General features: G+C 47.1%; 1 protein-coding gene across 1 annotated transcript in view; it reads left to right on the top strand.

The window, feature by feature from the left end:
- LOC106593777 (unconventional myosin-XV) overlaps nucleotides 1-25,000 on the top strand; it is a 145,346-nt gene that overhangs the window by 48,267 nt on the left and 72,079 nt on the right. Inside the window, exons 17-19 of the mRNA XM_045712653.1 lie at nucleotides 1-220; nucleotides 5,422-5,512; nucleotides 15,130-15,235. The exon at nucleotides 1-220 is cut by the window's left edge and continues 163 nt beyond it. Of these exons, the coding sequence (XP_045568609.1) occupies nucleotides 1-220; nucleotides 5,422-5,512; nucleotides 15,130-15,235 (417 nt within the window). The remainder of the gene's footprint in view (nucleotides 221-5,421; nucleotides 5,513-15,129; nucleotides 15,236-25,000) is intronic.

Below are 25,000 nucleotides of genomic sequence, written 5' to 3' on the forward strand. Positions count from 1 at the left end.
CCAGCCTCCCCCTCCTGCTTCACCCCCTGCTGCCCACCACCCCTACCACACCCAGCCTCCACCTCCTGCTTCACCCCCTGCTGCCCACCACCCCTACCACACCCAGCGTCCCCCTCCTGCTTCACCCCTGCTGCCCCTCCCCTTGCCATGCCCCCCCTCCATGGGATGCCCCTCATGCCTTCCATGCCAGGTCTACCTCTGATGCCAGGTGTGATGCCAGGTATGGGCGTGGCACACATGCTTGGCCACGGCGTGTTAGTGTGTTTATCATCTTAGCATGCAGTGTTACTGAACCCTACCCTGGACCCTGCCCTGTACCCTGCCCTGGACCCTGCCCTGTACCCTGCCCTCTACCCTGCACTCTACCCTACCCTGCACCCTGCCCTCTACCCTACCCTGTACCCTGCCCTGGACCCTGCCCTGTACCCTTCCCTGGACCCTACCCTGGTCCCTGCCCTCTACCCTACCCTGTACCCTGCCCTGTACCCTACCCTGTACCCTGCCCTGTACCCTGCCCTGGACCCTACCCTGTACCCTACCCTGTACCCTGCCCCTTACCCTACCCTGTACCCTGCCCTGTACCCTGCCCTGTACCCTACCCTGTACCCTGCCCTGTACCCTGCCCTGGACCCTGCCCTGTACCCTGCCCTGTACCCTGCCCTGGACCCTACCCTGTACCCTGCCCTCTACCCTACCCTGTACCCTGCCCTATACCCTGCCCTGCACCCTACCCTGTACCCTGTACCCTACCCTGTACCCTGCCCTGTACCCTGCCCTGCACCATGCCCTGTACCCTGCCCTGTACCCTGGCCGTAACCCTACCCTATCCCCTGCCCTGCCCTCCACCCTAACCCTACCCTACCCTGTACCCTACTGAATCAGACACTAACCCTGTACCCTACCCTGCACCCTACCCTGAACCCTACCCTGTCCCTACCCTGTCCTACCCTGTCCATACCCTCAACCATACCCTTCACCCTACCCTGAAGCCTACCCTGTCCCTACCCTGTCCCTACCCTGTACCCTACCCCGTCCCTACCCTGTACCCTACCCGGCCCTACCCTGACGCTACCCTCTACCCTACCCAGCACACTACCCTGAACCCTACCCTCCCCCCTACCCTCTACCCTACCCTGAACCCTACCCTCTCCCTACCCTGAACCCTACCCTATCCCTACCCTGTCCCTACCCTGTCCCTACCCCGTCCCTACCCTGACCCTACCCTGAACCCTACCCTGAACCCTACCCTGTACTCTACCCTGTACACTACCCTGTACCCTACCCTGTCTCTACCCTGTACCCTACCCTGAACCCTACCCTGAACCCTACCCTGTCTCTACCCTGTACCCTACCCTGAACTCTACCCTGTACCCTACCCTGTACCCTACCCTGAACCCTACCCTGTACTCTACCCTGTCCTTACCCTGTCTCTACCCTGTACCCTACCCTGCACCCTACCCTGTACTCTACCCTGTCCCTACCCTGTCTCTACCCTGCACCCTACCCTGAACCCTACCCCGTCCCTACCTTTACCCTACCCTGAACCCTACCCTGTACCCTACCCTGTCCCTACCATGTCTCTACCCTGTACCCTACCCTGAACCCTACCCTGTGCCCTACCCTGTACTCTACCCTGTCCCTACCCTGTCTCTACCCTGTACCCTACCCTGTACCCTACCCCGTCCCTACCTTTACCCTACCCTGAACCCTACCCTGTTCTCTACCCTGTACTCTACCCTGTACACTACCCTGTCCCTACCCTGTCTCTACCCTGAACCCTACCCTGTACCCTACCCTGAACCCTGCCCTGTACCCTGCCCTGGACCCTACCCTGTACCCTACCCTGTACCCTGCCCCTTACCCTACCCTGTACCCTGCCCTGTACCCTGCCCTGTACCCTACCCTGTACCCTGCCCTGTACCCTGCCCTGGACCCTGCCCTGTACCCTGCCCTGTACCCTGCCCTGGACCCTACCCTGTACCCTGCCCTCTACCCTACCCTGTACCCTGCCCTATACCCTGCCCTGCTCCCTTCCCTGTACCCTGTACCCTACCCTGTACCCTGCCCTGTACCCTGCCCTGCACCATGCCCTGTACCCTGCCCTGTACCCTGGCCGTAACCCTACCCTATCCCCTGCCCTGCCCTCCACCCTAACCCTACCCTACCCTGTACCCTACTGAATCAGACACTAACCCTGTACCCTACCCTGCACCCTACCCTGAACCCTACCCTGTCCCTACCCTGTCCTACCCTGTCCATACCCTCAACCATACCCTTCACCCTACCCTGAAGCCTACCCTGTCCCTACCCTGTCCCTACCCTGTACCCTACCCCGTCCCTACCCTGTACCCTACCCGGCCCTACCCTGACGCTACCCTCTACCCTACCCAGCACACTACCCTGAACCCTACCCTCCCCCCTACCCTCTACCCTACCCTGAACCCTACCCTCTCCCTACCCTGAACCCTACCCTATCCCTACCCTGTCCCTACCCTGTCCCTACCCCGTCCCTACCCTGACCCTACCCTGAACCCTACCCTGAACCCTACCCTGTACTCTACCCTGTACACTACCCTGTACCCTACCCTGTCTCTACCCTGTACCCTACCCTGAACCCTACCCTGAACCCTACCCTGTCTCTACCCTGTACCCTACCCTGAACTCTACCCTGTACCCTACCCTGTACCCTACCCTGAACCCTACCCTGTACTCTACCCTGTCCTTACCCTGTCTCTACCCTGTACCCTACCCTGCACCCTACCCTGTACTCTACCCTGTCCCTACCCTGTCTCTACCCTGCACCCTACCCTGAACCCTACCCCGTCCCTACCTTTACCCTACCCTGAACCCTACCCTGTACCCTACCCTGTCCCTACCATGTCTCTACCCTGTACCCTACCCTGAACCCTACCCTGTGCCCTACCCTGTACTCTACCCTGTCCCTACCCTGTCTCTACCCTGTACCCTACCCTGTACCCTACCCCGTCCCTACCTTTACCCTACCCTGAACCCTACCCTGTTCTCTACCCTGTACTCTACCCTGTACACTACCCTGTCCCTACCCTGTCTCTACCCTGAACCCTACCCTGTACCCTACCCTGAACCCTACCCTGTCTCTACCCTGTTCCCTACCCTGAACCCTACCCTGTCTCTACCCGTGCCCTACCCTGAACTCTACCCTGTGCACTACCCTGTACGCTACCCTGAAACCTACCCTGCTCCCTACCCTATACCCTACCCTGAACCCTACCTTGAACCCTACCCCTACCCTACCCCGACCCTACCCTGAACCCTACCATGAACTCTACCCTGAACCCTACCCTTCCCCCTACCCTGTACCCTACCCTGTACCCTACCCTGAACCCTACCTTGAACCCTACCCTACACCCTACCCCGACCCTACCCTGAACCCTACCCTGAACCCTACCCTGTTCTCTACCCTGTACACTACCCTGTACCCTACCCCGTCCCTACCTTGACCCTACCCTGAACCCTACCCTGTTCTCTACCCTGTACTCTACCCTGTACACTACCCTGTCCCTACCTTGACCCCTACCCTCTACCCTACCCTGCACCCTGCCCTCTACCCTACCCTGTACCCTGCCCTGTACCCTGCCCTGTACCCTTCCCTGGACCCTACCCTGTACCCTGCCCTGAACCCTACCCTGCTCCCTACCCTGTACCCTACCCTGAACCCTACCTTGAACCCTACCCCCACCCTACCCCGACCCTACCCTGAACCCTACCATGAACACCACCCTGAACCCTACCCTGTACCCTACCCTGAACCCTACCCTGCACCCTACCCTCTACCCTACCCTGAACCCTACCTTGAACCCTACCCTGTACCTTACCCCGACCCTACCCTGAACCCTACCCTGAACCCTACCCTGAACCCTACCCTGGACCCTACCCCGACCCTACCCTGAACCCTACCCTGAACCCTACCCTGGACCCTACCCTGAACCCTACCCTGAACCCTACCCTTCACCCTACCCTCCACCCTACCCTGTACCCTACCCTGAATCCTACCTTGAACCCTACCCTGTACCCTACCCCTACCCTACCCTGAACCCTACCCTGAACCCTACCCTGGACTCTACCCTGCACCCTACCCTGTCCCTACCCTGTCTCTACCCTGTACCCTACCCTGAATCCTACCCTGTCTCTACCCTCTACCCTACCCTGAACCCTACCCTGTTCCCTACCCTCTACCCTACCCTGAACCCTACCCTGCACCCTACCCACACCCTACCCTGAACCCTACCCTGAACCCTACCCTGGACCCTACCCCGACCCTACCCTGAACCCTACCCTGAACCCTACCCTGTACCCTACCCTGGACCCTACCCTGAACCCTACCCTGAATCCTACCCTGAACCCTACCCTGGACCCTACCCTGTACCCTACCCTGAACCCTACCTTGAACCCTACCCTGCACCCTACCCCGTACCCTACCCCGACCCTACCCTGAACCCTACCCTGAACCCTACCCTGGAGACTCTACCCTGCACCCTACCCTGTCCCTACCCTGTCTCTACCCTGTACCCTACCCTGAATCCTACCCTGTCTCTACCCTCAACCCTACCCTGAACCCTACCCTGTTCCCTACCCTCTACCCTACCCTGAACCCTACCCTGCACCCTACCCCTACCCTACCCTGAACCCTACCCTGAACCCTACCCTGGACCCTACCCCGACCCTACCCTGAACCCTACCCTGAACCCTACCCCGACCCTACCCTGGACACTCCCCCATACCCTACCCTGAACCCTACCCTGAACTCTACCCTGTGTGTGTTTATCTATTTGTATCTCCAGAGGAGGACGGTTGTTTCTAGTTGTGTTGAAACTGTCTGTCTGTCTGTCTGTCTGTTTCTCCAGAACCTGTCTGTCTGTCTGTTTCTCCAGAACCTGTCTGTCTGTCTGTTTCTCCAGATCCTGTCTGTCTGTCTGGTTCTCCAGATCCTGTCTGTCTGTCTGTTCCTCCAGGTCCTCCAGAACCTGTCTGCCTGTCTGTTTCTCCAGAACCTGTCTGTCTGTCTGGTTCTCCAGAACCTGTCTGTCTGTCTGTTACTCCATGTTCTCCAGAACCTGTCTGTCTGTCTGTTACTCCAGGTTCTCCAGAACCTGTCTGTCTGTCTGTTTCTCCAGAACCTGTCTGTCTGTCTGGTTCTCCAGAAACTGTCTGTCTGTCTGTTCCTCCAGGTCCTCCAGAACCTGTCTGTCTGTCTGTTTCTCCAGAACCTGTCTGTCTGTCTGTCTGTCTGTTTGTCCAGAACCTGTCTGTCTGTCTGTTTCTCCAGAACCTGTCTGTCTGTCTGTTTCTCCAGAACCTGTCTGTCTGTCTGTCTGTCTGTTTGTCCAGAACCTGTCTGTCTGTCTGTTTCTCCAGAACCTGTCTGTCTGTCTGTTCCTCCAGAACCTGTCTGTCTGTTACTCCAGGTTCTCCAGACCAGACAGGGATGGCTCAGCAGCAGCAGACTATCATCAACCAGCAAGCCATCATACTGGTTTGTCTCATTATACTATACTGACCAAAATCACGTAAACATGTTGGTTCCCATGTTTCATGGGCTGATATAAAAGATCCCAGGAATGTTCCGTACGCACCAAAATGCTTCTTTCTCCTAAATTTTGTGCAGAAATTTGATTACATCCCTGTTAGTTAGTGAGCATTTTTTTCCTTTGTCAAGATAATCCATCCACCTGACAGGTGTGGCATATCAAGAAGCTGATTAAAACAGCATGATCATTACACAGGTGCACCTCGTGCTGGGGGACAATAAAAGGCCACTCCTAAAATGTGCCGTTTTGTCACAACAACACAATGCCACAGAGCGTGCAATTGGTATGCTGACTGCAGGAATGTCCAACAGAGGTGTTGCCCAAAATGTGACTTGTTCATTTCTCTACCATAAGCCGCCTCCAACGACATTTCAGAGAATTTAGCAGTACGTCCAACCGCAGACCACGTGTAACCACGCCAACCCAGGACCTCCATATCCGACTTCTTCACCTGCGGGATTGTCTGAGGAGGAAGGGGGTGCTGAGGATTATTTCTGTCTGTAATAAAACCTGTTTTCTAGGGAAAAACTCATTCTGATTGGCAAGACTTGGCTCCCCAAATGGTTGGGCCTATTGCCCTCCCAGGGTCACCCATGGCTGCGCCCCTGCCCAGTCATGTGAAATCCATAGATTAGGGCCTAATTAATTAATCTCAATTGACTGATTTCCTTCTATGAACTGTAATTCAGTAAAATATTTATATTTTTGTTCAGTTTTCAAAATCAAAATCAAATTTTATTTGTCAAAAGCGCCGAATACAACAGGTCTAGGTTCTTACAGTGAAATGCTTACTGAAGAAAGTATTTTTTCCAAAATAAACTGTACTGAAAGAAAAATTATTATTATTATTTTTTTTTAAATAATAAGAACAAATAAATATTAATACAAAAATATAATAATAATAATATAATAAACAGCAGGGGGCACCGGTTAGTGGAGGTAATATGTAGGTAGAGGTAAAGGGACTATGCATGGATAATAAACAGCAGGGGGCACCGGTTAGTGGAGGTAATATGTAGGTAGAGGTAAAGGGACTATGCATGGATAATAAACAGCAGGGGGGGCACCGGTTAGTGGAGGTAATATGTAGGTAGAGGTAAAGGGACTATGCATGGATAATAAACAGCAGGGGGGGCACCGGTTAGTGGAGGTAATATGTAGGTAGAGGTAAAGGGACTATGCATGGATAATAAACAGCAGGGGGCACCGGTTAGTGGAGGTAATATGTAGGTAGAGGTAAAGGGACTATGCATGGATAATAAACAGCAGGGGGCACCGGTTAGTGGAGGTAATATGTAGGTAGAGGTAAAGGGAATATGCATGGATAATAAACAGCAGGGGGCACCGGTTAGTGGAGGTAATATGTAGGTAGAGGTAAAGGGACTATGCATGGATAATAAACAGCAGGGGGGCACCGGTTAGTGGAGGTAATATGTAGGTAGAGGTAAAGGGACTATGCATGGATAATAAACAGCAGGGGGGGCACCGGTTAGTGGAGGTAATATGTAGGTAGAGGTAATGGGACTATGCATGGATAATAAACAGCAGGGGGCACCGGTTAGTGGAGGTAATATGTAGGTAGAGGTAAAGGGACTATGCATGGATAATAAACAGCAGGGGGCACCGGTTAGTGGAGGTAATATGTAGGTAGAGGTAATGGGATTATGCATGGATAATAAACAGCAGGGGGCACCGGTTAGTGGAGGTAATATGTAGGTAGAGGTAAAGGGACTATGCATGGATAATAAACAGCAGGGGGGGCACCGGTTAGTGGAGGTAATATGTAGGTAGAGGTAAAGGGACTATGCATGGATAATAAACAGCAGGGGGCACCGGTTAGTGGAGGTAATATGTAGGTAGAGGTAGAGGGACTATGCATGGATAATAAACAGCAGGGGGCACCGGTTAGTGGAGGTAATATGTAGGTAGAGGTAATGGGACTATGCATGGATAATAAACAGCAGGGCGCCACCGGTTAGTGGAGGTAATATGTAGGTAGAGGTAAAGGGACTATGCATGGATAATAAACAGCAGGGGGCACCGGTTAGTGGAGGTAATATGTAGGTAGAGGTAAAGGGACTATGCATGGATAATAAACAGCAGGGGGGGCACCGGTTAGTGGAGGTAATATGTAGGTAGAGGTAAAGGGACTATGCATGGATAATAAACAGCAGGGGGCACCGGTTAGTGGAGGTAATATGTAGGTAGAGGGACTATGCATGGATAATAAACAGCAGGGGGCACCGGTTAGTGGAGGTAATATGTAGGTAGAGGTAAAGGGACTATGCATGGATAATAAACAGCAGGGGGGCACCGGTTAGTGGAGGTAATATGTAGGTAAAGGGGCTATGCATGGATAATAAACAGCAGGGGGGGCACCGGTTAGTGGAGGTAATATGTAGGTAGAGGTAAAGGGACTATGCATGGATAATAAACAGCAGGGGGGCACCGGTTAGTGGAGGTAATATGTAGGTAGAGGTAATGGGACTATGCATGGATAATAAACAGCAGGGGGCACCGGTTAGTGGAGGTAATATGTAGGTAGAGGTAAAGGGACTATGCATGGATAATAAACAGCAGGGGGCACCGGTTAGTGGAGGTAATATGTAGGTAGAGGTAAAGGGACTATGCATGGATAATAAACAGCAGGGGGCACCGGTTAGTGGAGGTAATATGTAGGTAGAGGTAAAGGGACTATGCATGGATAATAAACAGCAGGGGGGCACCGGTTAGTGGAGGTAATATGTAGGTAGAGGTAAAGGGACTATGCATGGATAATAAACAGCAGGGGGCACCGGTTAGTGGAGGTAATATGTAGGTAGAGGTAAAGGGACTATGCATGGATAATAAACAGCAGGGGGCCACCGGTTAGTGGAGGTAATATGTAGGTAGAGGGACTATGCATGGATAATAAACAGCGGGGGGCACCGGTTAGTGGAGGTAATATGTAGGTAGAGGGACTATGCATGGATAATAAACAGCAGGGGGGGCACCGGTTAGTGGAGGTAATATGTAGGTAGAGGGACTATGCATGGATAATAAACAGCAGGGGGGGCACCGGTTAGTGGAGGTAATATGTAGGTAGAGGTAAAGGGACTATGCATGGATAATAAACAGCAGGGGGCACCGGTTAGTGGAGGTAATATGTAGGTAGAGGTAAAGGGACTATGCATGGATAATAAACAGCAGGGGGCACCGGTTAGTGGAGGTAATATGTAGGTAGAGGGACTATGCATGGATAATAAACAGCAGGGGGGGCACCGGTTAGTGGAGGTAATATGTAGGTAGAGGTAAAGGGACTATGCATGGATAATAAACAGCAGGGGGCACCGGTTAGTGGAGGTAATATGTAGGTAGAGGTAAAGGGACTATGCATGGATAATAAACAGCAGGGGCACCGGTTAGTGGAGGTAATATGTAGGTAGAGGTAAAGGGACTATGCATGGATAATAAACAGCAGGGGGGGCACCGGTTAGGGGAGGTAATATGTAGGTAGAGTGTAATGGGACTATGCATGGATAATAAACAGCAGGGGGGGCACCGGTTAGTGGAGGTAATATGTAGGTAGAGGTAGAGGGACTATGCATGGATAATAAACAGCAGGGGGGGCACCGGTTAGTGGAGGTAATATGTAGGTAGAGGTAAAGGGACTATGCATGGATAATAAACAGCAGGGGGGCACCGGTTAGTGGAGGTAATATGTAGGTAGAGGTAGAGGGACTATGCATGGATAATAAACAGCAGGGGGGGCACCGGTTAGTGGAGGTAATATGTAGGTAGAGGTAATGGGACTATGCATGGATAATAAACAGCAGGGGGCACCGGTTAGTGGAGGTAATATGTAGGTAGAGGTAATGGGACTATGCATGGATAATAAACAGCGGGGGGCACCGGTTAGTGGAGGTAATATGTAGGTAGAGGTAAAGGGACTATGCATGGATAATAAACAGCAGGGGGCACCGGTTAGTGGAGGTAATATGTAGGTAGAGGGACTATGCATTGATAATAAACAGCAGGGGGCACCGGTTAGTGGAGGTAATATGTAGGTAGAGGGACTATGCATGGATAATAAACAGCAGGGGGCACCGGTTAGTGGAGGTAATATGTAGGTAGAGGTAAAGGGGCTATGCATGGATAATAAACAGCAGGGGGCACCGGTTAGTGGAGGTAATATGTAGGTAGAGGTAAAGGGACTATGCATGGATAATAAACAGCAGGGGGCACCGGTTAGTGGAGGTAATATGTAGGTAGAGGTAATGGGACTATGCATGGATAATAAACAGCAGGGGGGGCACCGGTTAGTGGAGGTAATATGTAGGTAGAGGTAAAGGGGCTATGCATGGATAATAAACAGCAGGGGGCACCGGTTAGTGGAGGTAATATGTAGGTAGAGGTAAAGGGGCTATGCATGGATAATAAACAGCAGGGGGGGCACCGGTTAGTGGAGGTAATATGTAGGTAGAGGTTAAGGGACTATGCATGGATAATAAACAGCAGGGGGCACCGGGTAGTGGAGGTAATATGTAGGTAGAGGTAAAGGGACTATGCATGGATAATAAACAGCAGGGGGCACCGGTTAGTGGAGGTAATATGTAGGTAGAGGTAAAGGGAATATGCATGGATAATAAACAGCAGGGGGCACCGGTTAGTGGAGGTAATATGTAGGTAGAGGGACTATGCATGGATAATAAACAGCAGGGGGGGCACCGGTTAGTGGAGGTAATATGTAGGTAGAGGGACTATGCATGGATAATAAACAGCAGGGGGCACCGGTTAGTGGAGGTAATATGTAGGTAGAGGTAAAGGGACTATGCATGGATAATAAACAGCAGGGGGGGCACCGGTTAGTGGAGGTAATATGTAGGTAGAGGTAATGGGACTATGCATGGATAATAAACAGCAGGGGGGGCACCGGTTAGTGGAGGTAATATGTAGGTAGAGGTAATGGGACTATGCATGGATAATAAACAGCAAGGGGCACCGGTTAGTGGAGGTAATATGTAGGTAGAGGTAAAGGGACTATGCATGGATAATAAACAGCAGGGGGCACCGGTTAGTGGAGGTAATATGTAGGTAGAGGTAATGGGACTATGCATGGATAATAAACAGCAGGGGCACCGGTTAGTGGAGGTAATATGTAGGTAGAGGTAAAGGGACTATGCATGGATAATAAACAGCAGGGGGCACCGGTTAGTGGAGGTAATATGTAGGTAGAGGTAAAGGGACTATGCATGGATAATAAACAGCAGGGGGCACCGGTTAGTGGAGGTAATATGTAGGTAGAGGTAAAGGGACTATGCATGGATAATAAACAGCAGGGGGCACCGGTTAGTGGAGGTAATATGTAGGTAGAGGTAAAGGGGCTATGCATGGATAATAAACAGCAGGGGGGGCACCGGTTAGTGGAGGTAATATGTAGGTAGAGGTAAAGGGACTATGCATGGATAATAAACAGCAGCCGGCGTAAAAAATGGAGGGTGGGGACAATGCAAATAGTCCGGGTAGCCACTTGATCAACTGTTCAGGAGTCTTATGGTTTTGGGGGGTAGAAGCTGTTAAGAAGCTTTTTGGACCTAGACTTGGTTGCTCCGGTATCGCTTGCTGTGCGCTAGCAGAGAGAACAGTCTATGACTAGGGTGGCTGGAGTCTTGGCAATTTATTGAGCCTTCCTCTGACACTGCCTGGTACAGAGGTCCTGGATGGCAGGAAGCTTGGCCCCAGTGATGTACTGGGCCGTACGCACTACCCTCTGTAGTGCCTTGTGGTCGGAGGCCAAGCAGTTGCCATACCAGGCGGTGATGCAACCAGTCAGGATGCTCTCGATGGTGCAGCTGTAGAACTTCTTGAGGATCTGAGGACCCATGCCAAATCTTTTCAGTCTCCTGAGGGGGAATAGGCATTGTTGTGCCCTCTTCACGACTGTCTTGATGTGTTTGGACCATGATAGTTCGTTGGTGATGTGGACACCAAGGAACTTGAAGCTCTCAACCTGCTCCACTGCAGCCCCGTCGATGAGAATGGGGGCGTGCTCAGTCCTCCTTTTCCTGTAGTCCACAATCATCTCCTTTGTCTTGATCATGTTGAGGGAGAGGTTGTTGTCCTGGCACCACACGGCCAGGTCTCTGACCTCCTCCCTATAGGCTGTCTCATCGTTGTCGGTGATTAGGCCAACCACTGTTGTGTCATCAGCAAACTTAATGATGGTGTTGGAGTCGTGCCTGGCCATGCAGTCGTGGGTGAACAGGGAGTACAGGAGGGGACTCAGCACGCACCCCTGAGGGGCCTCAGTGTTGAGGATCAGCGTGGCGGATGTGTTGTTGCCTACCCTCACCACCTGGGGGCGGCCCGTCAGGAAGTCCAGGATCCAGTTGCAGAGGGAGGTGTTTAGTCCCAGGGTCCTTAGCTTATTGATGAGCTTTGAGGGCACTATGGTGTTGAACGCTGAGCTGTAGTCAATGAATAACATTCTCACATAGGTGTTCCTTTTGTCCAGGTGGGAAAGAGCAGTGTGGAGTGCAATAGAGATTGTATCATCTGTCGATCTGTTGGGGCGGTATGCAAATTGGAGTGGATCTAGGGTTTCTGGGATAATGGTGTTGATGTGAGCCATGACCAGCCTTTCAAAGCACTTCATGGCTACAGACGCGAGTGCTACGGGTCAGTAGTCATTTAGGCAGGTTACCTTAGTGTTCTTGGGCACAGGGACTATAGTGGTCTGCTTGAAACGTGTAGGTATTACAGACTCAGACAGGGAGAGGTTGAAAATGTCAGTGAAAACATTGGTCATTGCACGCTCGGGGTACACGTCCTGGTAATCCGTCTGGCCCTGCGGCCTTGTGAATGTTGCCCTGTTTCAAGGTCTCACTCACATCGGCTACGGAGAGCGTGATCACATAGTCATCCAGAACAGCTGATGCTCTCATGCATGCTTCAGTGTTGCTTGCCTCGAAGCGAGCTTAGAAGTTATTTAGCTCGTCTGGTACGCTCGTGTCACTGGGCAGCTCGCGGCTGTGCTTCCCTTTGTAGTCCGTAAAAGTTTGCAAGCCCTGCCACATCCGACGAATGTCGGATCCGGTTGTGTACGATTCAGTTTATATACTATAAGCTGCTATAATCATACTGTAATCCTACTGTATTACTACAGTAATACTACTGTATTCCTACTGTATTACTACAGTAATACTACTGTAATCCTACAGGAATAATACTGTAATCCTACAGTAATAATACTGTAATCCTACTGTAATACTACAGTAATAATACTGTAATCCTACTGTAATACTACAGTAATAATACTGTAATCCTACTGTAATCCTACTGTAATCCTACAGGAATAATACTGTAATCCTACCGTATTACTACAGTAATACTACTGTAATCCTACTGTAATACTACAGTAATACTACTGTAATCCTACTGTATTACTACAGCAATAATACTGTATTACTACAGTAATCCTACAGTAATCCTACTGTAATGCTACTGTAATCCTACAGTAATAATACTGTATTACTACAGTAATCCTACAGTAATACTACTGTAATCCTACTGTAATACTACAGTAATACTACTGTAATCCTACTGTATTACTACAGTAATAATACTGTAATCCTACAGTAATAATACTGTAATCCTACAGTAATAATACTGTAATCCTACTGTATTACTACAGCAATAATACTGTATTACTACAGTAATCCTACAGTAATAATACTGTATTACTACAGTAATCCTACAGTAATAATACTGTAATCCTACAGTAATAATACTGTAATCCTACTGTAATCCTACTGTAATCCAGGCTCAGCAGATGAGCTGCTATAATAATACTGTAATCCTACTGTAATCCTACTGTAATCCAGGCTCAGCAGATGAGCTGCTATAATAATACTGTAATCCTACTGTAATCCTACTGTAATCCAGGCTCAGCAGATGAGCTGCTATAATAATACTGTAATCCTACTGTAATCCTACTGTAATCCAGGCTCAGCAGATGAGCTGCTATAATAATACTGTAATCCTACTGTAATCCTACTGTAATCCAGGCTCAGCAGATGAGCTGCTATAATAATACTGTAATCCTACTGTAATCCTACTGTAATCCAGGCTCAGCAGATGAGCTGCTATAATAATACTGTAATCCTACTGTAATCCTACTGTAATCCAGGCTCAGCAGATGAGCTGCTATAATAATACTGTAATCCTACTGTAATCCTACTGTAATCCAGGCTCAGCAGATGAGCTGCTATAATCCTACTGTAATCCTACTGTAATCCTACTGTAATCCTACTGTAATCCTACTGTAATCCAGGCTCAGCAGATGAGCTGCTATAATAATACTGTAATCCTACTGTAATCCTACTGTAATTCAGGCTCAGCAGATGAGCTGCTATAATAATACTGTAATCCTACTGTAATCCTACTGTAATCCAGGCTCAGCAGATGAGCTGCTATAATAATACTGTAATCCTACTGTAATCCAGGCTCAGCAGATGAGCTGCTATAATAATACTGTAATCCTACTGTAATCCTACTGTAATCCAGGCTCAGCAGATGAGCTGCTATAATAATACTGTAATCCTACTGTAATCCAGGCTCAGCAGATGAGCTGCTATAATAATACTGTAATCCTACTGTAATCCTACTGTAATCCTACTGTAATCCAGGCTCAGCAGATGAGCTGCTATAATAATACTGTAATCCTACTGTAATCCTACTGTAATCCAGGCTCAGCAGATGAGCTGCTATAATAATACTGTAATCCTACTGTAATCCTACTGTAATCCTACTGTAATCCAGGCTCAGCAGATGAGCTGCTATAATAATACTGTAATCCTACTGTAATCCAGGCTCAGCAGATGAGCTGCTATAATAATACTGTAATCCTACTGTAATCCTACTGTAATCCTACTGTAATCCTACTGTAATCCAGGCTCAGCAGATGAGTTGCTATAATAATACTGTAATCCTACTGTAATCCTACTGTAATCCTACTGTAATCCTACTGTAATCCAGGCTCAGCAGATGAGCTGCTATAATAATACTGTAATCCTACTGTAATCCAGGCTCAGCAGATGAGCTGCTATAATAATACTGTAATCCTACTGTAATCCTACTGTAATCCAGGCTCAGCAGATGAGCTGCTATAATAATACTGTAATCCTACTGTAATCCTACTGTAATCCTACTGTAATCCTACTGTAATCCAGGCTCAGCAGATGAGCTGCTATAATAATACTGTAATCCTACTGTAATCCTACTGTAATCCTACTGTAATCCAGGCTCAGCAGATGAGCTGCTATAATAATACTGTAATCCTACTGTAATCCTACTGTAATCCTACAGTAATAATACTGTATTACTACAGTAATAATACTGTAATCCTACTGTAATCCTACTGTAATCCTACAGTAATAATACTGTAATCCTACTGTAATCCTACTGTAATCCTACTGTAATCCTACAGTAATAATACTGTAATCCTACTGTAATCCTACTGTAATCCTACAGTAATAATACTGTAATCCTACTGTAATCCTACTGTAATCCTACTGTAATCCAGGCTCAGCAGATGACCATGCAGGCAATGGCCTTCCAGCAGCAGATGCTGTCTTCCTTCCCCCCAGGCCCCTCCCACACAACCACCCCCCGCACCTCCAGCCATGTGAGTACACACACACACACACACACACACACACACACACACACACACACACACACACACACACACTACACACACACTGAAACACACACACATACACACTGTCACACACACTGAAACACACACACACTGAAACACACACACACTGAAACACACACACATACACACTGTCACACACACACACACACACACACACACACACACACACACACACACACACACATAAAAGCGTCGCTGCACAGCTATTTTCAGGTCTCTCCAGAGATGTTCGATCGGGTTCAAGTCCGGGCTCTGGCTGGGCCACTCAAGGACATTCAGAGACTTGTCCCGAAGCCACTCCAGCCTTGTCTTGGCTGTGTGTTTAGGGTCGTTGTCCTGTTGGAAGGTGAACCTTCGCCCCAGTCTGAGGTCCCGAGCGCTCTGGAGCAGGTTTTCATCAAGGACCTCTCTGTACTTTGCTCTGTTCATCTTTCCCTCGATCCTGACTAGTCTCCCAGTCCCTGCCGCTGAAAAACATCCCACACAGCATGATGCTGCCACCACCATCCTTCACTGTATGGTTGATGCCAGGTTTGGCATTCAGGCCAAATACTTCAATCTTGGTTTCATCAGACCAGAGAATCTTGTTTGGTCTGAGAGTCTTTAGGTGCCTTTTTGGCAAACTCCAAGAGAGCTGTCATGTGCCTTTTACTGAGGAGTGGTTTCCGTCTGGACACTCTACCATAAAGGTCTGACTGGTGGAGTGCTGCAGAGATGGTTGTCCTTCTGGAAGGTTCTCCCATCTCCACAGAGGAACTCTGGAGCTCTGTCAGAGTGACCATTTGGGTTCTTCGTCACCTCCCTGACCAAGGCTCTTCTCCCCCGATTGGTCAGTTTGGCCGGACGGCCAGCTCTAGGAAGAGTCTTGGTGGTTCCAATCTTCTTCCATTTAAGAATGATGGAGGCCACTGTGTTCTTGGGGACCTTCAATGCTGCAGAAATGTTTTGGTACCCTTCCCCCAGATCTCTGCCTCGACACAATCCTGTCTCGGAGCTCTAGGGACAATTCCTTCAACCTCATGGCTTGGATTTTTGCTCTGACATGCCCTGTCAACTGTGGGACCTTATATAGACAGGTGTTTGCCTTTCCAAATCAATTGAATTTACCACAGGTGGACACCAATCAAGTTGTAGAAACATCTCAAGGATGATCAATGGAAACAGGAAGCACCTGAGCTCAATTTTTCGAGTCTCATAGCAAAAGGGTCTGAAAACTTATGTAAATAAGGTATTTCTGTTTATTATTTTTTTAATACATTTGCAAAAATGTCTAAAAACCTGTTTTCACTTTGTCACGCATGGGGTATTGTGATGTCAACATGGGGTATTGTGATGTCAACATGGGGTATTGTGATGTCATCATGGGGTATTGTGATGTCATCATGGGGTATTGTGATGTCGTCATGGGGTATTGTGATGTCAACATGGGGTATTGTGATGTCAACATGGGGTATTGTGATGTCAACATGGGGTATTGTGATGTCATCATGGGGTATTGTGATGTCATCATGGGGTATTGTGATGTCATCATGGGGTATTGTGATGTCATCATGGGGTATTGTGATGTCATCTTGGGGTATTGTGATGTCAACATGGGGTTTTTTGTGATGTCATCATGGGGTATTGTGTGTGTAGATAGCTGAGGACATATTGAATCCATTTTAGAATAAGGCTGTAACGTAACAAAATGTGGAAAAAAAGTCAAGGGGTCTGAATACTTTCCGAAAGCACCTGTCCGTGACCGAGATGCCAAATATCAGTGCTGCTTACTTACACTTATAGCTAATGCTGTCTAAGACACACACACAGCTCACCACTAGGTAAAGCTCCGCCTTATCTCAGCTCGCTGGTCACCATAGCAACACCCACCCGTAGCACGCGCTCCAGCAGGTATATCTCGCTGGTCACCATAGCAACACCCACCGGTAGCACGCGCTCCAGCAGGTATATCTCACTGGTCACCATAGCAACACCCGCTCGTAGCACGCGCTCCAGCAGGTACATCTCGCTGGTCACCATAGCAACACCCACCCGTAGCACACGCTCCAGCAGGTATATCTCACTGGTCACCATAGCAACACCCGCTCGTAGCACACGCTCCAGCAGGTATATCTCACTGGTCACCATAGCAACACCCACCCGTAGCACACGCTCCAGCAGGTATATCTCACTGGTCACCATAGCAACACCCACCCGTAGCACACGCTCCAGCAGGTATATCTCACTGGTCACCATAGCAACACCCACCCGTAGCACACGCTCCAGCAGGTACATCTCACTGGTCACCCCCAAAGCCAACACCTCCTTTGGCCGCCTTTCCTTCCAGTTCTCCGCTGCCAATGACTTGAACGAACTGCAAAAATCACTGAAGCTGGAGACTCATATTTCCCTCACTAACTTTAAACATCAGCGATCTGAGCAGCTAACCGATCGCTGCAGCTGTACACAGCCCATCTGTAAATAGCCCACCCAATCTACCTACCTCATCCCCATATTGTTTTTATTTACTTTCTGCTCTTTTGCACAACCAGTATCTCTACTTGCACATCATCATCTGCTCATCTATCACTCCAGTGTTAATCTGCTATATTGTAATTACTTCGCTCCTATGGCCTATTTGTTGCCTTACCTCCTCATGATGCCATTTGCACACACTGAATATAGACTTTTCCTATTGTGTTATTGACTGTACGCTTGTTTATGTGTAACTCTGTGTTGTATGTTTGTGTCGCACTGCTTTGCTTTATCTTGGCCAGGTCGCAGTTGTAAATATGAGAACTTGTTCTCAACTGGCCTAACCTGGTTAAATAAAGGACTTGTTCTCAACTGGCCTACCTGGTTAAATAAAGGACTTGTTCTCAACTAGCCGACCTGGTTAAATAAAGGACTTGTTCTCTACTGGCCTACCTGGTTAAATAAAGGACTTGTTCTCAACTGGCCTACCTGGTTAAATAAAGGACTTGTTCTCAACTGGCCTACCTGGTTAAATAAAGGACTTGTTCTCAACTAGCCGACCTGGTTAAATAAAGGACTTGTTCTCAACTAGCCGACCTGGTTAAATAAAGGACTTGTTCTCAACTAGCCTACCTGGTTAAATAAAGGACTTGTTCTCAACTAGCCTACCTGGTTAAATAAAGGTGATATAAAATAAATGAAAACATCAACCCTTTTATCTCCTTCCAGACTGAAGAAGCTCCAGACCAGGCGAGCCTGAACACCCACAACCACAGCCCCAGCACCACCCCCTCCTCCTGGAAAAACAGTAGGTCAACCACCCACAGCCCAGCACCACCCGTCCTCCAGGAAACACAGTAGGTCAACCACCCACAGCCCCAGCACCACCCACTCCTCCAGGAAACACAGTAGGTCAACCACCCACAGCCCAGCACCACCCGTCCTCCAGGAAACACAGTAGGTCAACCACCCACAGCCCAGCACCACCCGTCCTCCAGGAAACACAGTAGGTTAACCACCCACAGCCCAGCACCACCCGTCCTCCAGGAAACACAGTAGGTTAACCACCCACAGCCCAGCACCACCCGTCCTCCAGGAAACACAGTAGGTCAACCACCCACAGCCCAGCACCACCCCTCCTCCAGGAAACACAGTAGGTCAACCACCCACAGCCCAGCACCATCCCTCCTCCAGGAAACACAGTAGGTCAACCACCCACAGCCCAGCACCACCCCTCCTCCAGGAAACACAGTAGGTCAACCACCCACAGCCCAGCACCACCCCCTCCTCCAGGAAACACAGTAGGTTAACCACCCACAGCCCAGCACCACCCGTCCTCCAGGAAACACAGTAGGTTAACCACCCACAGCCCCAGCACCACCCCCTCCTCCAGGAAACACAGTAGGTCAACCACCCACAGCCCAGCACCACCCCTCCTCCAGGAAACACAGTAGGTCAACCACCCACAGCCCAGCACCACCCGTCCTCCAGGAAACACAGTAGGTTAACCACCCACAGCCCAGCACCACCCCTCCTCCAGGAAACACAGTAGGTTAACCACCCACAGCCCAGCACCACCCCTCCTCCAGGAAACACAGTAGGTTAACCACCCACAGCCCAGCACCACCCGTCCTCCAGGAAACACAGTAGGTTAACCACCCACAGCCCAGCACCACCCGTCCTCCAGGAAACACAGTAGGTTAACCACCCACAGCCCAGCACCACCCCTCCTCCAGGAAACAGAGTAGGTTAACCACCCACAGCCCAGCACCACCCGTCCTCCAGGAAACACAGTAGGTTAACCACCCACAGCCCAGCACCACCCGTCCTCCAGGAAACACAGTAGGTTAACCACCCACAGCCCAGCACCACCCGTCCTCCAGGAAACACAGTAGGTTAACCACCCACAGCCCGGCACCACCCGTCCTCCAGGAAACACAGTAGGTTAACCACCCACAGCCCAGCACCACCCGTCCTCCAGGAAACACAGTAGGTTAACCACCCACAGCCCAGCACCACCCGTCCTCCAGGAAACACAGTAGGTTAACCACCCACAGCCCAGCACCACCCGTCCTCCAGGAAACACAGTAGGTTAACCACCCACAGCCCGGCACCACCCGTCCTCCAGGAAACACAGTAGGTTAACCACCCACAGCCCAGCACCACCCGTCCTCCAGGAAACACAGTAGGTCAACCACCCACAGCCCAGCACCACCCCTCCTCCAGGAAACACAGTAGGTTAACCACCCACAGCCCAGCACCACCCGTCCTCCAGGAAACACAGTAGGTCAACCACCCACAGCCCAGCACCACCCCCTCCTCCAGGAAACACAGTAGGTCAACCACCCACAGCCCAGCACCACCCCCTCCTCCAGGAAACACAGTAGATCAACCACCCACAGCCCAGCACCACCCACAGCCCAGCACCACCCCCTCCTCCAGGAAACACAGTAGATCAACCACCCACAGCCCAGCACCACCCCCTCCTCCAGGAAACACAGTAGGTCAACCACCCACAGCCCAGCACCACCCACAGCCCAGCACCACCCACAGCCTAGCACCACCCACAGCCGAGCACCACCCCCAGCCCAGCACCACCCACAGCCCAGCACCACCCCCAGCCCAGCACCACCCACAGCCCAGCACCACTCCCAGCCCAGCACCACCCACAGCCCAGCACCACCCCTCCTCCAGGAAACACAGTAGGTCAACCACCCACAGCCCAGCACAACCCACAGCCCCAGCACCACCCCCCAGCCCAGCACCACCCCCAGCCCAGCACCACCCACAGCCCAGCACCACCCCCAGCCCAGCACCACCCCCAGCCCAGCACCACCCACAGCCCAGCACCACTCCCAGCCCAGCACCACCCCCTCCTCCATCTAGTGCTGTTTTCAATCCAGTCCGTTACAAGTCCTGAGCTGTGTAACTAGGTCTCATGCTAACCGTACTATTTGTGACGTAAAATTGAGTTTGTAGCTTATTGGTCATAGTGTGGATATAGTTAGTATGCCGAGAAGTTCCCGGATGTCGTACTACAGTAATATAGCAGTGGACACTATTTATGTGCCTTTTAGGGCCCATAATGCAATTCTTCCCGAAAAATGGGCGTGGCTTTGTAACGTTTTCAAGTTTTGAAGAAAATATGCAGCCGAAGTTCCGACGATACCAGATTCAAATTCAATGTTTTAACTAATTATGACAAATGTTAAGAATATGTTAAGCAATGTAATAAAGTAATGACAGTATGTACTGGGTATGTTAGCTAGCTACGCTATCCTTATGAACCACACAGCATATCATTACAGCAGTATGTACCGGTATGCTAGCTAGCTACGCTGTCCTTATGAACCACACAGCATATCATTACAGCAGTATGGACCGGTATGCTAGCTAGCTACGCTGTCCTTACAAACCACACAGCATATCATTACAACAGTATGTACTGGGTATGTTAGCTAGCTACGCTATCCTTATGAACCACATAGCATATCATTACAGCAGTATGTACCGGTATGTTAGCTAGCTCCGCTATCCTTACGAACCGCACAGCATATCATTACAGCAGTATGGACCGGTATGTTAGCTAGCTACGCTGTCCTTATGAACCTCATAGCATAGCATTACAGCAGTATGTACTGGGTATGTTAGCTAGCTACGCTATCCTCACGAACCTCATAGCATAGCATTACAGCAGTATGGACCGGTATGCTAGCTAGCTACGCTGTCCTTATGAACCTCATAGCATATCATTACAGCAGTGTGGACCGGTATGTTAGCTAGCTAGCTACGCTGTCCTTATGAACCCTCATAGCATATCATTACAGCAGTATGTACTGGTATGTTAGCTAGCTACGCTGTCCTTATGAACCCTCATAGCATATCATTACAGCAGTATGGACCGGTATGCTAGCTAGCTACGCTGTCCTTATGAACCTCACAGCATATCATTACAGCAGTATGTACCGGTATGTTAGCTAGCTACGCTATCCTTACAAACCACATAGCATATCATTACAGCAGTATGTACCGGTATGCTAGCTAGCTATTCTGTCCTTACAAACCACATAGCATATCATTACAGCAGTATGGACCGGGTATGTTAGCTAGCTACGCTGTCCTTATGAACCTCATAGCATATCATTACAGCAGTATGTACCGGTATGCTAGCTAGCTACGCTGTCCTTACTAACCACATAGCATATCATTACAGCAGTATGGACCGGGTATGCTAGCTAGCTACGCTGTCCTTATGAACCACATAGCATATCATTACAGCAGTATGTACCGGTATGCTAGCTAGCTACGCTGTCCTAATGAACCACACAGCATATCATTACAGCAGTATGTATTGGTATGTTAGCTAGCTACGCTGTCCTTATGAACCACATAGCATATCATTACAGCAGTATGGCCCGGTATGTTAGCTAGCTACGCTGTCCTTACAAACCACATAGCATATCTTTACAGCAGTATGTACCAGTATGTTAGCTAGCTACGCTATCCTTATGAACCACATAGCATATCATTACAGCAGTATGTACCCGGTATGTTAGCTGAGTGAATTTACCGACGTAAACTATTGACTTTGATTATCCACGTCGTTCTTAGCTAAGTGGTGTATAGTCGTTGTGCGTTCTCAATGGACGTTGTTAATGAAGTCGTAAGATGTCCAGCTAGTCATTTGTTATGCTAATAAGCTGGTAAGAAGTTGCATAGCAACGGCATCAACGTCCGGTAGACAGGCGAAACGCTAGCACGCTCAGCTGAAAGGCTACCGTTGGTTTACAGTATACTAAAATGAACTAATAGGTTATAGTATGTAGTATGTACTATATAGTATGTAGTATATAGTATGTAGTATGTAGTATATAGTATGTAGTATATAGTATGTAGTATGTAGTATATAGTATGTAGTATATAGTATGTAGTATGTAGTATATAGTATGTAGTATATAGTATGTAGTATGTAGTATATAGTATGTAGTATATAGTATATAGTATGTAGTATGTAGTATATAGTATGTAGTATGTAGTATATAGTGTGGGTATTGGAACACAGCTCTAGTCTCTAGATCTATAGACTAATAGTATATAGTATGTAGTATGTAGTATATAGTATGTAGTATATAGTATGTAGTATGTAATATATAGTATGTAGTATGTAGTATATAGTATGTAGTATATAGTATGTAGTATGTAATATATAGTATGTAGTATGTAGTATATAGGATATAGTATGTAGTAAATAGTATGTAGTATGTAGTATATAGTATGTAGTATATAGTATATAGTATATAGTATGTAGTATATAGTATGTAGTATGTATTATGTAGTATATAGTATGTAGTATGTAGTATATAGTATGTAGTATGTAGTATATAGTATGTAGTATACAGTATGTTAGTGTGGGTATTAGAACACAGCTCTATTCTCTAGACCTATAGACTAATAGTATATAGTATGTAGTATGAAGTATATAGTATGTAGTATATAGTATATAATATGTGTATATAGTATGTAGTATATAGTATATAATATGTGTATATAGTATATAGTATGTACTATATAGTATGTAGTATATAGTATGTAGTATATAGTATATAATATGTGTATATAGTATATAGTATGTAGTATATAGTATATAGTATATAATATGTGTATATAGTATATAGTATGTACTATATAGTATGTAGTATATAGTATGTAGTATATAGTATGTAGTATATAGTATATAATATGTGTATATAGTATATAGTATATAGTATGTAGTATATAGTATATAGTATGTAGTATATAGTATGTAGTATGTAGTATATAGTATGTAGTATATAGTATGTAGTATGTAGTATATAGTATGTAGTATATAGTATGTAGTATACAGTATGTTAGTGTGGGTATTAGAACACAGCTCTAGTCTCTAGACCTATAGACTAATAGTATATAGTATGTAGTATGTAGTATATAGTATGTAGTATGTAGTATATAGTATGTAGTATATAGTATGTAGTATACAGTATGTTAGTGTGGGTATTAGAACACAGCTCTAGTCTCTAGACCTATAGACTAATAGTATATAGTATGTAGTATGTAGTATATAGTATGTAGTATGTAGTATATAGTATGTAGTATATAGTATATAATATGTGTATATAGTATATATAGTATAAAGTATATAGTATATAGTATGAAGTATGTTGTATATAGTATATAGTATGTAGAATATAGTATGTAGTATATAGTATACAGTATAAAGTATGTAGTATATAGTATAAAGTATGTAGTATATAGTATATAGTATGTAGTATATAGTATGTAGTATGTAGTATATAATGTGGGTATTAGAACACAGCTCTATTCTCTAGACCTATAGACTAATACTATATAGTATGTAGTATATAGTATGTTAGTGTGGGTATTAGAACACAGCTCTAGTCTCTAGACCTATAGACTAATACTATATAGTATGTAGTATATAGTATGTAGTATGTAGTATATAGTATGTAGTATATAGTATATAATATGTGTATATAGTATATAGTATGTAGTATATAGTATATAGTATGTGTATATAGTATATAATGTGTATATAGTATATAGTATATAGTATATAGTATATAGTATATAGTATATAGTATGTAGTATATAGTATGTAGTATATAGTATGTAGTATATAGTATATAGTATGTAGTATGTAGTATATAGTATATAGTATGTAGTATATAGTATAAAGTATATAGTATGTAGTATGTAGTATATAGTATATAGTATGTAGAATATAGTATATAGTATGTAGTATATAGTATATAGTATGTAGTATGTAGTATATAGTATATAGTATAAAGTATGTAGTATATAGTATAAAGTATGTAGTATATTGTATATAGTATGTAGTATGTAGTATATAGTATATAGTATGTAGAATATAGTATATAGGAGGTAGTATATAGTATGTAGTATATAGTATGTAGTATACTGTATGTTAGTATAGGTATTGAAACACAGCTCTATTCTCTAGATCTATAGACTAATAGTATATAGTATATAGTATGTAGTATATAGTATGTAGTATATAGTATGTAGTATATAGTATATAGTATGTAGTATGTAGTATATAGTATGTAGTATATAGTATAAAGTATGTAGTATATAGTATATAGTATGTAGTATGTAGTATATAGTATATAGTATGTAGTATATAGTATAAAGTATGTAGTATATAGTATATAGTATGTAGTATATAGTATGTGTATAGAGTATATATTATGTAGCATATAGT

This window comes from Salmo salar, unplaced genomic scaffold (assembly GCF_905237065.1).
Source record: "Salmo salar unplaced genomic scaffold, Ssal_v3.1, whole genome shotgun sequence".
Lineage (NCBI taxonomy): Eukaryota > Metazoa > Chordata > Actinopteri > Salmoniformes > Salmonidae > Salmo > Salmo salar.